The sequence below is a fragment of the Limulus polyphemus genome, unplaced genomic scaffold, assembly GCF_000517525.1.
Source record: "Limulus polyphemus unplaced genomic scaffold, Limulus_polyphemus-2.1.2 Scaffold853, whole genome shotgun sequence".
Lineage (NCBI taxonomy): Eukaryota > Metazoa > Arthropoda > Merostomata > Xiphosura > Limulidae > Limulus > Limulus polyphemus.
The window spans coordinates 96,228-111,838 of record NW_013666463.1 but is presented as its reverse complement, the minus strand read 5'-3'; the positions used below and the strand labels follow the sequence as shown (position 1 = coordinate 111,838).

Here is a 15,611-nt window from a genome sequence, read left to right as displayed (position 1 = left end):
TAAAAGTATTAATCTTAAATGTATTAATCTTTTCCATGCTCAACATTACTTTTGATTAAATAAAACTTTGTAGAAACTTGCATATAACATTTTCTAATAAACTCACCAATTTTGAGAAGCTTAATTTTTATACTTTGCTATCTAACAGCTGTCCGATGCTGGATTAGTAGAGTGTTTTAGTGATTAGTAAAAACTCACCAATTACTCATTCAATTATATACACAGTACTGACACTAACCATGAACTTCAGTAAACAAGTCAGTGGGTTAGATATAATACAGTTTTAAAACATCTTTCTTACATGCTACAATTTTTATAAACCTTGTGAGACAGTTTAACATGTCTTGTAATAATTTGTAGAAAGTAATTAATAGTTCTTTTTTCAACAAAGGAAAACCTCAGGCTTCTCAGAACATTTATCAAAGAACTGCTTTTTCTTTATTTCTCTACTAATTAAATGATTAACTAATGGGTTTTTACTTATCACTACAACATTTCACTAATCCAACATGGGACTGCTGTTGGATGGCAAAGTATTACACATCTTAAATTAAGCTTCTCAAAACGTATATATATATATATATATTTTATAGGTTACCTCACCATCAGATGTGGAGGATGATGATGATCCTGATGGATCTTTTGTATTTAGAAGAAAGAAGTTTTGCTATTACCATGCAGTAAGATTTATATTTACATCCAAAATATGTTTTATTTGTTTGGTTTATTGCATTTACCACTATAGAGAGATCTATTGCTCAGTAGTCATTCTTAACACTGTAGTTACATAGCAAACACAAATTTGATGAAAACAAATTTGAATTATGCATTGATGAAATATGCCTAAGCTATCAAAAGCAATGACTTTTTATTAACAATTTTAAAATCATAGTTAACTGCAGATATTTTTTCTTCACATTCCTCTTAATTAATCCTTTACAAATTTCAATAGTTACTTTTGTTACACAAAAAACTTCAATGACAGTTTAAGCATTTAACATCACTTATTGAATATTTTTTACTGCTTACAAATAGAATTTCAAATATACTTGTGGTTGTTGTAGATCCAAGTCTCTCTTTACACTCAGATATTGAACAGAAGGCCTCCTGTGTAGTAACTTTTGACAAAGGAAATGTGTGTTTCAAATGGTATTTTTCCCATTTTTGGAGTAGAAATCAAAAAGGACTGATTAAGAAGAATGTAAAATAAAAACGTGCAATCTAGCTCGATTTTAACATTTATTAAACCTAAAACTGTATCATACTCTGGTTCTTTAGCATATCTTTTTTAATTTTCCTAATGTAAGAAATTTTAGTAGGATCAAAATGGATGTGAGCCATCAGGTTGTAACAAATTCAGTTGACTTTTGGTTGTCTCAAATCAACATTCAAATTATATGTTTAAGTCGGTTTATCTCAGTAATGTATTTGTTTAGGTTGTTATAAAATATCCCATCTATGTATCCTATAGACTGATTCTTAGCAAAAATAACTTGTTCAGATAAATGTAATCTAGTGGATTCACGTGTAATACCACAGAAGGTTTCTATAATGAAGTTTCTAAGATTAAAAGTGGTTTTTTTTGTTGCTGTGACTTTATAGCTGCTTGTGCACTAACTTGTCATTTCAGATAGACTTTCAAAATATTGAACAAAAGTAATTATAGTTAAAATAATGACAAAACGATGATGACAAAACCTTGTCGAAACATTGTACATTTGCTGTTATGTTAAACTTATATTAAAGTTTTTCTTCATTACCCATTCAAGCCGTCTCCAGCCATTATTAGTCTCAAAGTGGGTTCCTCGTCATCGAATTCGAAAATGACTTTGTATAACTTAAGCTCTATCTAAGCTTAGTATGGTACATTAATATGTTATAAGACTTGTAAAATTTTATATCAGTATGTAGCATAAAAAAATGTGGATATTAAAAAAATGAATGCTGCTGTTGATAATGAATTGACAAATTATACAGCATAATCTTTTTCTTTAAAACGTTTATCATTGCATGATGTTTTAGGAAGAAAACCCTTCAGCTGATACAGAAAGCTGCATACTGTATCACTGTTATCAGTAGGAATTGATTACATGTTGCCACAAATATTGTGAATATATGGAAGCATGCATATTTGAAAGTATTCATTAATCATTCGGAAAAAAATTTTGTATGCCTATTGTCAATAAAACAAATGAGCACTTGACATCATAATAAGAAAAGATTCATAAGTTATCACTTGGTGAAACCTGTATCTTAGAAATTTAATGCACAAATGACTAGATAAAAAAATGTGCTTCGTAAATATTGTTTGTAAGCTAAGAATACAAATAAAACATACCATTCAAAGAAAAGAACTAAGATGTATAAGTTTTTGAAACTTGTTTCAGTTATTATTTATATTTATAGTACTCATTTTGTCACTGTATTTTGGCAAAAGTTCCTAAAGAAAATTTAAGAAGAAACTCAAGTTATCAGAGATATTCAGTTATGATATTACCTGCTGACAAAGAAAACTTCTCAGTAAATATGAATAAATAAGAATACAAGGACAAGCAGTTTTGAAATGAAGATAAAGAACAGTTGAATAATAAAGCTACTCATACCTATACTATGAACAATTTGCATAGAAAACCAGTTACATCCCATTGTTTCTTTTATTTAAATCCCTTACGTACATCCTTTCGAGGCAATTTTTAACATTTTTGGTCCTTTCAGTAGCCATTAAAGACTTGGAAGATTGATAAAAATATACATCCCAAAAGCATTCCTCAGCTTCAGTATTTTCATGTCATTTTTATCACCACATTTTCAAAAAAATGTACATTTGACAGATGGACCTGTGTGTTCTTCAGGATTAAAGGCAGAATATACTCGAAAGATTTGTGTGACTGTTCACAAACACTTCTGTGTGTAGTTCAAGTTATTAAATTGTTTTTCAAAGACATCGTGATGATGACATCATGAAACAAAAATTTGGCCTAACAACCAACTTCACAGAATGACTATCCAGATTTTACTTAAGCTCAGATTGTTTCCAAATGGGTGAAGATATATACAGTGTGAAAAATATAATGCCATTTGAATTATCATTGCATCTCATTATGTCAACTATTTATCAAAATCTTTGAAGAACAAAATTTAAATGAGTTGCACTATGACGTAATGTATGGTAATGCTATGTTAATTGTCATTTGGTCTCATGTACAAGAAATGCTTCTAAAATTTATGACTGAACTAGACAGATTGAGTAACAGCATCCAGCTTATATTGGAATTAGAGATCAATAGCTTTCTTGAATGTTATGACATTTGGAAAAAAAAAAGCCAGAATATCAAAATCTGTAAATAAGTACCAACGTACATGAATAAATACATGGACTGCTTCTCTTTTCATGCACCTGCTGTCAAGACTGAAAGTGTCGGATATTTTATGAAGTTGTGAGTGAGGCAAAATGTTTATATAGCAAAGAAATGTTTGAAATCATATGTCCACGTAATGGGATATTGAAATATACTAAACAAAAGTAGGATCAATGAGAAGATAACATCAGAATTGAAATGAAAGCTCTCTAATAGAGGTCTTACTGAAAAGTTATGTTGGATCCTAAAGAAAATTCAACAACTGCATTGTTCTTAAAAATAGAAAGTTACTTAGATTAGAATTGACTGTTTTTAAGAGAAAGATTTAACTTACAAGATCACATTGATACAGCAAAAAATGCATTTTGGGAAACAGAATACTTTTTTGAAGTTTGTTACAAACAATTCGTAGACCAGGAATAAATTCACTGAGGCCTCTGCACATTGCCCCATCTGTGGCAGACTCCCACTAGTGAATTAATTACAGATCATTGTCAAGGAAATGAGTTTTTATTGTATAAAAATATAGATAATTCATATCAGAAAAGCAAGATTTTCAAAAATATGTGTACATAATGAGGGTTATAGATTGGGAATTAATACTGCCTGGAATGTGGTTATATAAATAGTGACTTTTCAGTTAGTGCTTTGCTCATATATTTGATTAACTAAACTCTCTTCCTTTATCATAAGAGAGTAGATTTGTAACTTAATCTTCTTTGTAAAATTTTTAAGGTATTTCAGAGTTGGTAATATTATTATGAAAAATGCTTTTCTTTGTTAAGCATCTGTTGTCATGCAGGATACATTCAGTGACCCTGAAGCATTACTTAATGACCTTTTCAAGTTGATTTTTTAGGTGTTTTAATTTGATTTGATAATGGCTCTGGAATATTGTCAAAATCTTGATTTGTAAAAACTTTCATTTTAGGTAAATCCTACTGTATATATATCACTTGTGAGTTTTATCCATTTTATTATTTTTGTGAATATGACATTTCAAGATTATATATATATATGTTGCAGTATTTGTCAGTATAAAGTTGAGAACCTTTTCTCTCTGTTTTTGTATCACAGCCTCTAAGGGAAAGACTAGGAAACTGGCCTTGGTGTAACCCTCAAGAGGAAGGTAAAGGTAGTCGTAACTATAGGTTTTGCTTAACATCGTTACTGTTTCCAGAAAGGAGATGTATAGGTTTTGCAAGAAGGAGAATGGGCAGAGGTGGCAGGTAAGAAATAAGCCTTTATTATTTAGCACATTTCACACCTGCATGGATAAGTCTATTATTTTATTACATTGCAAGTATGTAGATTTAATTGGTTATCAAAACTATACCTTTGAAATAGGTTGTACAAACAAATGTACATTTTAGACAAATATAAACAAACACTATTCAGTATATGTGTAAAGAAATATTTCCTAAAAAAATAAAGATGTTGATTACATTCATAATAGTTAAATTTTATTGATACCTGTCTAATTAAAAAGAAAGAAATAAAACTTACAATTTTTTAAAGCTTACATAAGTATTAACATTAAGTTCCCTTTTGAATTAAAATTGATATTCTAAGTATAGTTATATTTTGCATACTCTAATAAACTTCTCATAAAACCTAGATAAAAAAAACTAATTTTCATTAAAAGCTGCCCAGAAGTTTAAGTGGGCAATTTAAAATATGGAAGCTCTATCCACAAAGGCTTTATATGTATTATATAGTGTGATATTGTTTTGAAAGTTAGTTAATTAATTAACATGTTCAGTAGTGGGAAAAAAATTCTCTTGATGCTTTTTCACATAAAAAGAGAGTTGAGTTTATAAAATTCAAGAGAAAGTACCTTCAAATTCGATTATGAGGAACCCACTCTGGTACTAATAATGCTTGGAGATGGCTTGAATGGGTAATGAAGAAAAACTTTAATATAAATTTAACATAACAGCAAATGTACAATGCTTTGATATGTATCTGATGATGACGAAACCTTGTCGAAACGTTGTACATTTGCTGTTATGTTAAACTTATATTAAAGTTTTTCTTCAATACCCATTCAACCCATCTCCAAGCATTACAAAGTACCTTCAAGCTGGCACCTCGCAAATGATACTAACTGTCAAGGCCACCTTGTAATTTTGGAGGAAAATTGTTACTTGAACTCTTGTTTTATAAGTGGCCTGATCCTTGTTACTCAAGCTGTGTATATTACATTTACTTTGTAATGAAGCCAAATAGCAAGCTTATAACAAAATCAAACCTTCTAAGTTATGTAAAAAGATGTATTATTGAAAAAGGGTGAATGGATTATTAAGATGTATTTGTGTCATCTTTATTTATATTAACAGAAATAAATTTTCATAACTTCCCCCTATTATTTTTCCTCTTGGCTTCAAACTAGTATATCATCAGATGTATTAAATTATTAACAGTTTTATCTACTTGTCAGTGTCATCATGGTTATAAAGTGAAAATTTAATTGTAAACATGATTCAGTAATGGTTTAGAATAAAAAAGATAAGTTGTACTTCAATCAAATATCTACTGAAGGTGAAATAATAATAAGTGGAGCTTGTCATTTTCAGCCAATTGCAAACAACTTCAAGAAAAAACATTTTTTAACTTTTATAAATTAACTAAAAACCACTGGAAAGACCTAGAAATAAACATACAGTAGTAAATAAAAATCAATTTGGATTTAAGTTATGAAGATAAAAGGTTATAAGATTAAATGGTAAAAAAATGCCTACAAATTTATAAACAATCTCACTCTATTTAGAATTGTATAAGGAACTCTAAGAGTCCCAGAGATTCTGTTTGTACCATTTATGGAAAATTTATCACATTTTGAATAGTTAAATACTTACTTCATTACACTTTATCTATCTAGAAGTTGATATCTTTCTGCCCATAATCATAACTAAGGTTTTTAAAATTCCTTGGTGTCCTCTATAAGAAACTCATATTAATAAAAATATTAAATTTATAATAGAAAATGTATGAATTTCAGATTTTTTAGGAAGAAAAAGTAAACTATATTTTCTATCCCTTAATGATAAGGGACAATTTATACCAATTGAAGGTTTGTTTGTTTGTAGTTAAGCTCAAAGCTACACAATGGGCTATCTGTGCTATGCCCACCACGGGTATCGAAACCCGGATTCTAGCGTTGTAAGTCCGCAGACATACCGCTGTGCTACTGGGGGGCCCAATTGAAGGTTTAAATGCAACAATATATAGTATGTAGTTTTTTTGAGTCATTTAAAAAACAACATAGTACTAGTAATATTATTTTTATGACACAGACATATATTTCCTCTTGGTTTTTAAAGAAACCACAAAACAGTTGAAGATAAAAGTCTCTGAAATTACAATTAATTATAGAAACCCTTAACCTTTTTATTTTCAAGGCTTTTGCTCGACCGTGCCTGGACACCCCTAGATGATTATTGGAGCAATTTAGATGTAACATTCAACAACTCGCTGTTAAATGGGATTCCATCCAATACATTTTTATCAGAAGTAATAAATGAGTGGTAAGTGATCATTTAAACTGGTCAATTGTACCTTGCTAATAAACTCTAGTTTAAAAGCTTTGTTAAACGTAAGAATTTACAAATTAATAGTTTCTATGAAAATACTATATAATTGTTTTCATTTCTAAGAGTAAGCATAGTAATGAAACCCAGCACAGTATTATCAAATTTTATATAAGTGTAGTATTAGTAAGAACAAAAATACTTCTTAGCACAAGACACCTTCTTTTAAACATTAGGGACTTGTGCATTTCTTTATACCAATCTTGGTCATATGGTAGTTAAACATCTGATATAAGAATGTTTATATCCTATGTATTTTTTAGCTCACCATTTGTTTTAAACATCTTTTTTTTTGGGGGGGGGATGCAGATTAATCTATTCCAGTTTTTTTATTTTGCATTAGAAACACAATATTATCTTCATTATTAATACATTTTTTGAACATTGAATGTCTGTTGTTAGACTTGTTTGTGTAAATATATCTGTATTTAGCTGAGGTTAAAATTGTTTCCTTTACAAAACAAAACTTAGAAAGGTTGTGTGAAAAATCATCTTTAGGTGAAAAAATATAGTATGTAAAGAGAGAAAGCCTTGGTTAAAGAAATTTGTGATAAGATATAGGTTAACACTTAAGAACTTGACTTTATGTGGATAGCTTTTTGAAATGGTAGATTGAAAATTATTCTGAAAACATGAGCTTTAAAAATAAAGCAGTGAAATGTTATAACTTTAAAAACTGAATGTGTTTATTAATTATCTGTTTGCTTTTAATACATAGTAAATTTGTATTCATGACAAGGATTTAATCAATAGATCTGCACTTTTACATACAGTAACTTATTGGAAATTTTCAACACTTTGGTGACAGTATTATACTTGAGTTTAAAAACACAATCAAAATTTAGATTGCTTTTGATAGATCAACATGTAAAAAAAACTGAAAACATATATTGAAACAGACATTCAAATGATAGTGAATTGTCATTTCCGAATAGACTGTCCATTTCTTGCTATAAAAATCAGATTTTGTAATAAAAACTGCCTTAATTTATAGTAACTGAAAACTGATTTAAGTATTTTGTTTTTTCTGATAAATTATTTGTAAGCTAAATTATAACTTCACTCTCTTGCTATTTATATTAAGCTCTAACTTCTTTTTCCATTGGAATTTTAATTAAGAACATCTTGAAATTTTAATTATCAATCATCATGCATGAGTGTCTTTTATTTATTATTTATCCATCGGAAAATGCACGAGCCAACAAATAGTTACATTCGATTTTACAGCGCATGATGTAATGTGAGTAATGCTAAGTTGTTTTATTTCGCTGTGTTTATGAGATATCATCACCTACTGTTTGAGCTAAAGCAGAATTTTGGTGTTCTTTTTCTCACTATTTTTTGGGTGAATTCCATGCATTTGTGTGTGTGCTACATCAACCCAAACAATTACTGTAACCTTTACTGTTTAACTACACCTTTAAATGGAAGTAATATGCATATCAGGATATAGCTCTTATTACATACATGGGATAAGAAAGTGTTTTTTATTTTAAGGGTGACAATATGTGAGAACAAACAAGAAGCAGTAATGATATTGTATGACGCTCGTTTTGGGCTTAGCCATGTGAAAAAATGTCTGAGAATGAAAGTGACCAGGTGGAGGGGGAGGGAGGTATTTTTTATATTTATTAATGAACGTTCTTTCATCCACCATTGATGTTGTATGCTTTCAAGAATAAATATTTATTTACAACAAAGAAAAAATAGATAACTACCTCTCCAAAGTAGATGCAGATTGAATTCATTGCTTCATGTCACTAGCACTAGGATTAGTATATATATCATAAAATGTAAGAGATAAAGTAAGGATCTGCTGATCATGGTTGCTAAGAGCATGCGTTGCAAGCCCTCAGTCCAGCATTTGCTACTGCATTTGGCATGATTACTTTTTTGGAATTTTTCTCTTAGTGGTAAGTAGTTAGGAAATACAGGCCATTTTAAGTTTTTTACAGTTGATCTTTGCAAAGGTGTGCACATTGAACTTTCAGATTGCTAAGAGAATTAATTCTTGTTTGTTTTTTTATAATGGACAAAGGTTGGGAACTGAAAGATTTTAAATTTTCTGGAAAACTTGATGTGAATATAAAAAAAGAAAGGCAAAGCTGATGGATTAAATTTTGCAGACCTATTCTAGAAGTGCATTATTTCAGAATAAAACCAAAAAATTTGCCATTTTTAATTCTGTAAATGAGTAATCAACTTGCCTAACTTATGCATAATTAGCAAACTACATAAACAATATAACTAAAGTAGTTGTTGTTGTTCTTTTATAGCCACAAAACTACCATTCTATTGGATGTCACTCTACACCTTTTGTCTTGAGAATGTTGAACTTTCTGGCTTTACTCTGGTTACCACCACTATCAGACATGAGTGTATAATGGAGATATCTTATTTGAGGGCATATAAAAGCATACGTTAATAAATTTTAAAAATTTTAGTGTTCTTTTAAGTTGATTAAAAAATTATAAATTATTGCTAACTGTTGATATTCATTTCTTAACATTTTGTAATCTCTGTTTTATTATCAGGTATTTATAGTGGAACTGCAAGAGCTGTGCACATTTCACACACCACTTCTGTCTTCATTTTAGGGTTTGATATCTTTTTAAGAGTTTTATATTTGAATAACTTTTAAATACACAGAATATTTTGAAGTTTCAGGTCTGGTCAACCCCACAAATACAGTGTTCAGTTATTTTTTATTTCTTTACTACAAAATATAACAAAAGGATTTTTTGAAAACTTATTTTAAATTTATAATATATATATATATACACATTATACATAGTAATTTCAAACTCAGAAACTGAATTGATTTTGAATATTTGAATCATATACACATTTACTGTTCTTCTTCTGAAGAAGAATAGGTAATATTTTGAAATCTCTGAGCTTCTGGGTCTTTTCAAAGTCTACTTGAATTTTTAATATTTTTTGTGATCCATCATGCTAATTCTTTTATCATGGCTATTTTATACATTGTTTGATGTGTTTCAACGTGTGATCTGACTCCGTTCCTCCATATTCATAATAGCAGCTTTTTCACTAAAAATTAAATGTTGTGTGATTAAAAAGAAGGAAATGAAGAAAAGTGATTATAAGTGGGTAATAATAACTAATTCCTTTTCATATAAATAGGTTTAAAAGTTGCCATGTTTCTAATTGTCAGTGGAATTGAAACAGTATAAATATTACACACAGTTTGTAATTGGTATTTAGTACTATTCTTATTTATACATTTACTTAGGCAGACTGATGCCAGAATAACTTTCATTACCTGTTACTGTTACTCACTTGTAATACACAACCCAAAAGGATTTATGGTTTTATACATTTTGTAATCTGGCATTGTTCAGTTTATTTCATGCCCCACAGTGGCACAGCGGTATGTCTGCGGACTTACAATGCTAGAAATCGGGTTTCGATACTCGTGGTGGGAAGAGCACAGATAGCCCATTGTGTAGCTTTGTGCTTAGCTTCAAACAAACAAACAAAAGTTTATTTCTGTTTATATCAGGTTTTTCTTTTGCAGGTGATCCCTTTTTTTGGTTTTCACTTGGACTAAAATAATGCATTTTGAAGTGTTTTTAAGGCGAAAACTTTTTTTAAATAATTAATAGCTTTATTTTTCTTTTTAGGCCATTTTTTCGACCTCAAACTCCACCATTTCTTAATTGTAAAGAAAATACTGTGTTATTAAATTGTGAGTCATCAGCTCAATTGTATAGCTCAATGAAAAAACTGCCTTCCGAAACAGATTTTGAAAATTTCCAGCATCACCAAGAAGACTTGTTTGAAATGCAGCGAAAGCAACTTGAAAGATTAAAGCAACAAGAACTCAGTACAGAAATCTCAAAGAACCTTGAACATTCCTTTTCATCTCAACCTACATCACATTTTACGTTAGATTCTGCAAGTGTTCAGTTTGCTGTATCAGCCCTACTCACTGTATCAGAAGTCTCTGAAATAATGAATTCTGTAGTTTCTACAGTAACATCAGGTGGACCAGATGGATTTATTATACATTCTTATAATGGGATAACTCATGAAGGTAAGGATGTACTATATTTTTAGGAACTTTTATGGGTGTAGTAGAGAAATAATAATTGAAAAGGATTTTGAAAAATTTGCTGTAATTTTAGGAATTTTTGTGGGTGTAATAAATAAATAATAGTTGGAATGAATCTGGTTAACTTTAAAAAATTGTGACATTTCTAGTTTTTAATTATTTTGTAAGTGTATAGTTATGGAGTTTAATGTAACTATGTAGATTTTTTTATATAATTTATTTAGAAGGGGTTTAGTCCTCGGGCAGTTTTAAATGTTTGTAAGATATAAATGTGTTATAAAATCCAAAATTTTTAAGTTGTAGGTTTTGTAAGAACAATAAACATTGTATAATTTGTCTGTTTTAATCATTTTTATTATTATTTTCACTTTTCCAGGGTTTTACAGGTGTTATTAGTTAATAGTTTAAATATGCAGGTTGTGTTTTATCAATTTAATTTACATATTCTTTTTTTTCCACATTCAAGTTTAAAAACATTGTAATTACCAACTTACACATTCAGCAATTAGCTATCACTAAATCATTTTAAAACTGCCAGATGACTTGTGGATACTTAAGAAAATAAAACTTGAGGGTTTATTTTCCCAATGAGAACAGCTAAAATAATGTTTATTCACTTAAACGGTAATGCATAAGTACAACTTTCCAATACCACGAACAGGTCATTTTTGGCAAAAACAGTCATTGACAGATGCTAGACATAACTGTCTGATATTAACACTATACTCACAATTATTGAAATGGTGGCTAGCTAAGTGATTAAAAAGCGAAAAAGCTTTTTTGATCCAACCTTGGAAAATAAACATATTTTTAAGAAATTTGAACACAGATGCTAGACATAACTGTCTGATATTAACACTATACTCACAATTATTCAAATGGTGGCTAGCTAAGTGATTAACAAGCGAAAAAGCTTTTTTGATCCAACCTTGGAAAATAAACATATTTTTAAGAAATTTGAACACAAAACCTTAAACACTTAAAACAATTTTTTTATACTGTTAATAATATTTGCTATTAAAAACTTAGATTATTTTTATTAATTTCTTACTGATAGTAAAATTGTTTCTTAGAATATCCAACACCAAGTCTATAGAATATCTTGGCAAAGCAACATATTGAAAAAGGTTGGACTGTATGTGCAAGATGGGAGTGAAAGGTGTCTTAAAGATCACGGGTCTCTAATTGAGCTGGGCAGTTAGTAGAATTTGCTAATCAATTAATTCAACCAAATTCATTAATCAATTACATTCAACTAATCAGTTGTTCTCACATGAAACTTGGATAGCTGAAATAATTGAAAAAGGTAATAATCAGAAACACTAATTTCAATTAGTAAAACCATAATAATTAGAAACACTAATTTAAATTAGTTGATTATTTTTTGTGAGTCCTGATACTAATCAGTTAAGCTTAACAACTTTGAATTAATAAAAATAATGAGAAATCATTATGCCAATATTTCAATTAATTAGATAGTTAGAAACACTAATTTTGATTAGTTGATTACTTTTTGACATTAATAAATTCAATCATGATTTCATTTAATTAACTACTTTACGTGACACTAATCAATATAACCAATACACATAGGTAATCAGTCATATCGATTAATCAAGTTAAATGCCCAGATCTAGTCTCTAGCTTCCTTGTGTAGCAATGTCATTCTTATACAGAAGTTAAAGATTGGACATGTGAGCCAGTTGCTACTATTTCTTGGAAGGTGACTAATGTTACTTCTTTGTCCTGGTAATTATAAACTTATTGATTTTATATCATTGATGGGAAAACTTTTGAAAGTCTGATAAAAGATGCTTTGCAAAGTCATTTAACAAAGTTTAAGATTTTGTTTGATGGTCAACATTGTTTCACTATGGGAAAATGTTACTTTACTAATATTTTGACATTCTTTAAAGAGGTTATGTAGATGAGGGTATGTGTGTGTGTATTTTGTGTAGCTGCACTTTCAGACAGCATTTGACAAGGTGTCACATAAAAGGCTTAATAAAAGAATGATTTCTATGGGTGTGAGAGATCAGTTGGCTCATTGGATAGAAAAGTGACTGGATGGAAGAAATCAGAGAGTTGTTATAAATAGAATTCGATCAAACTGGATTAATGTCACAAGTGGGATACCTCGGGCATCAGTTTTATGTTCTTTGTTGTTTTTTATTTACATTGATGACACAGATGAAGAAGTGGTCAATAAATTAATTAAATTTGCTGAAGGAGAAGGGGATGCTATACAAAAGGATTTAGATCCATTGGCAAATGGCAGGTGGCTTTTAATTATAATAAATACAAGATAATGCTTGTGGGTTATCAGTTTTATGTTCTTTGTTGTTTTTTATTTACATTGATGACACAGATGAAGAAGTGGTCAATAAATTAATTAAATTTGCTGAAGGAGAAGGGGGATGCTATACAAAAGGATTTAGATCAATTGGCAGGTGGCTTTTAATTATAATAAATACAAGATAATGCTTGTGGGTTATCATAATTTCAATTATAAGCATAATTTTTATGGGAATAATCTTAACAGCATTATGGAAGAAAAGGATTTGGGTGTTGTGATTCATCAATCTCCTAAGCCATTCAAGCAGTGTGCTGTTGCTTATGGTAAAGCAAATAGGATTTTAGGTTTCATCTATAGAAATATTGAATATAACTATAAAAAACTTATAATTTTGTTGCTTAGGTTACTTATTTAGCCCTAATTTGGAGTATTGTGTTCAGTCTTGGACTCCTTACCTTAGGAAAGAGATTTAATGTTTGGAAAGAGTTCAGAGGAGGGCTACTAGGATGATATTTGGTATGAAAAGGTTGTCATACACGAGTAAGTTAAGATCTTGATATTGTTTTCTTTTGGGAAAAAAAAAAAAAGTTAGAGAGGATCTGATTGCGGTGTTTAAGATTGTAAAGGGAATTGATAGTGTTGATGCATCATCTCCTTTCGTACTTAACGGTGGGAATGGTAGGGGACACAAGTATAAATTTTGGTAGGATAAGAGTCATTTTCAACTACGACAGTTTTATATTTTAACAAGATGTTTGGCCTTTGAAATGGCTTACCTTATAATGTGGTGGATACAGTTAATTTAAGGGAGTTTGAAGGAAGGCTTCATAAGTATTTGAATGAAATGGGCTAGTTTTGATATTTTTTTTTACTTTAACTTGATTATCCCAACAGGTCACTTGTTGTCCTTAAATTTTGTTATATCATTTCATTGAATGAACTGAAACTTGTAAGTTTTATAAAATTTGGTAGATAGACAACCATATTCCTTCCAAAGTGCTCTTTGTCCATAAAATAGCAGTTTCCTTATGTTTTTTATAAGCTATTAGGTAATAGGCCCAACTTTCAAATTAACTCGTGCTATTTACTCTTGAAGGGTTAAAACTTAGCATCACATCGAAGAGCTTTAAATCTGTTAACCAAGCTTAAAACAAACGTGTATGTTTTAAAAATAATACACAACTATCACTACATTAAGCTGCCTTCTTCTTTTTTCTGATAGAAATGTGTATAGCCATTTCTTACTTTTGTAATATTACATTGTTTTTTCACAATGCTGTAGAAAAATAAAATTTTTATGTAAATTATAAATGTATAATGAAGTCTCATGCTCTACAAATTTATTTTATTTTTGACAGAATATGAAGATGCAATGAATGGCACAGTTCATGCTGTTATCAATGGTAATTGTGATGAAAAGTCCTCTCATGACCCATCAACAGACTCTGTTATCGAAGTGACTTTTCCAACTTTGATGTCCTCAGAGTCGCAGTGTTTCCAAGTGCTGCCATCCTCTGATCTTGATGATGAGGACTCTAGTTCATTTTACAGTCCACCTTCAATTATTCAGAACAGTTTTTCAAGTAACATTGATCGTCAAGTCAGCTAAAGAAGCATTCCATGCGTGTCATAAAATGTGGAATGAAAGTAGAACTGTTAGATATTGGTGGCTAGTGTATATCAAGTAAAATAATGAAGAAAAATGGTCTAGTCAAAAAAATGATTTGTTACTAGTTTGTATTTAAATGGATGCACAAGAAGACATCACATTTGAAAACCTCTACTTAACTCACAAGCAGTGAGAAGAAAATTGTTTTTAATTGTTATAGTTCAAACTGGAACATAATGCCCATTTTAAATTCAAAAAATATCCTTGAACTTTTTTGTATGTTTATTATAAATTTTTAGTCATTTAATAAAACTTAGCAGTATAGAAACTTACTTTGTACTTGATTTTAATATGAATCTACAATAAAATCAAGCCATGGGTTTTATGCAGCTTATTGATGTGCTCCACACGCATCTTGCATCTGCTGTAACTTATATACATCAATGGGTCAACCTGCATGAAAATGAGATACAGACCTCTCCAACCAGATCCGAGCAGCTTCTGTGCCACTGGCATGTACCAAAGCCAGCCCCAATCCTTATCTTGTACATTGTTTACTTATCGTCATCTCACAGTGCTTTTAATGCTTGGTGGCATTTGCTAGTTGTTGACAGGTAAACTTGTGAACATTGACTAATGCAGACCTTAACCACTACATGTATACCTGTGAACAATGTGAGTC

General features: G+C 29.9%; 1 protein-coding gene across 4 annotated transcripts in view; it reads left to right on the top strand.

Moving 5' to 3' along the window:
* LOC106460876 (enhancer of polycomb homolog 1-like) overlaps positions 1–15,257 on the top strand; it is a 52,180-nt gene extending 36,923 nt beyond the window's left edge. Inside the window, exons 10-14 of one of the 4 annotated variants that reach the window (XR_002610868.1) lie at positions 594–680; positions 4,437–4,588; positions 6,761–6,886; positions 9,226–9,327; positions 10,730–10,833. Coding sequence is in view for 2 of the 4 variants with exons in the window: in XM_013920631.2 (XP_013776085.1) it covers positions 594–680; positions 4,437–4,588; positions 6,761–6,886; positions 10,594–11,006; positions 14,679–14,929 (1,029 nt within the window). In the remaining 2 variants the exon portion in view is untranslated. Of the gene's footprint in view, positions 1–593; positions 681–4,436; positions 4,589–6,760; positions 6,887–9,225; positions 9,328–9,483; positions 10,573–10,593; positions 11,007–14,678 lie in introns of those variants that run through there. The other 3 variants (XR_002610867.1, XM_013920631.2, XM_022387684.1) reach the window with 3 other exon arrangements.
* Positions 15,258–15,611: the final 354 nt, after the last annotated feature.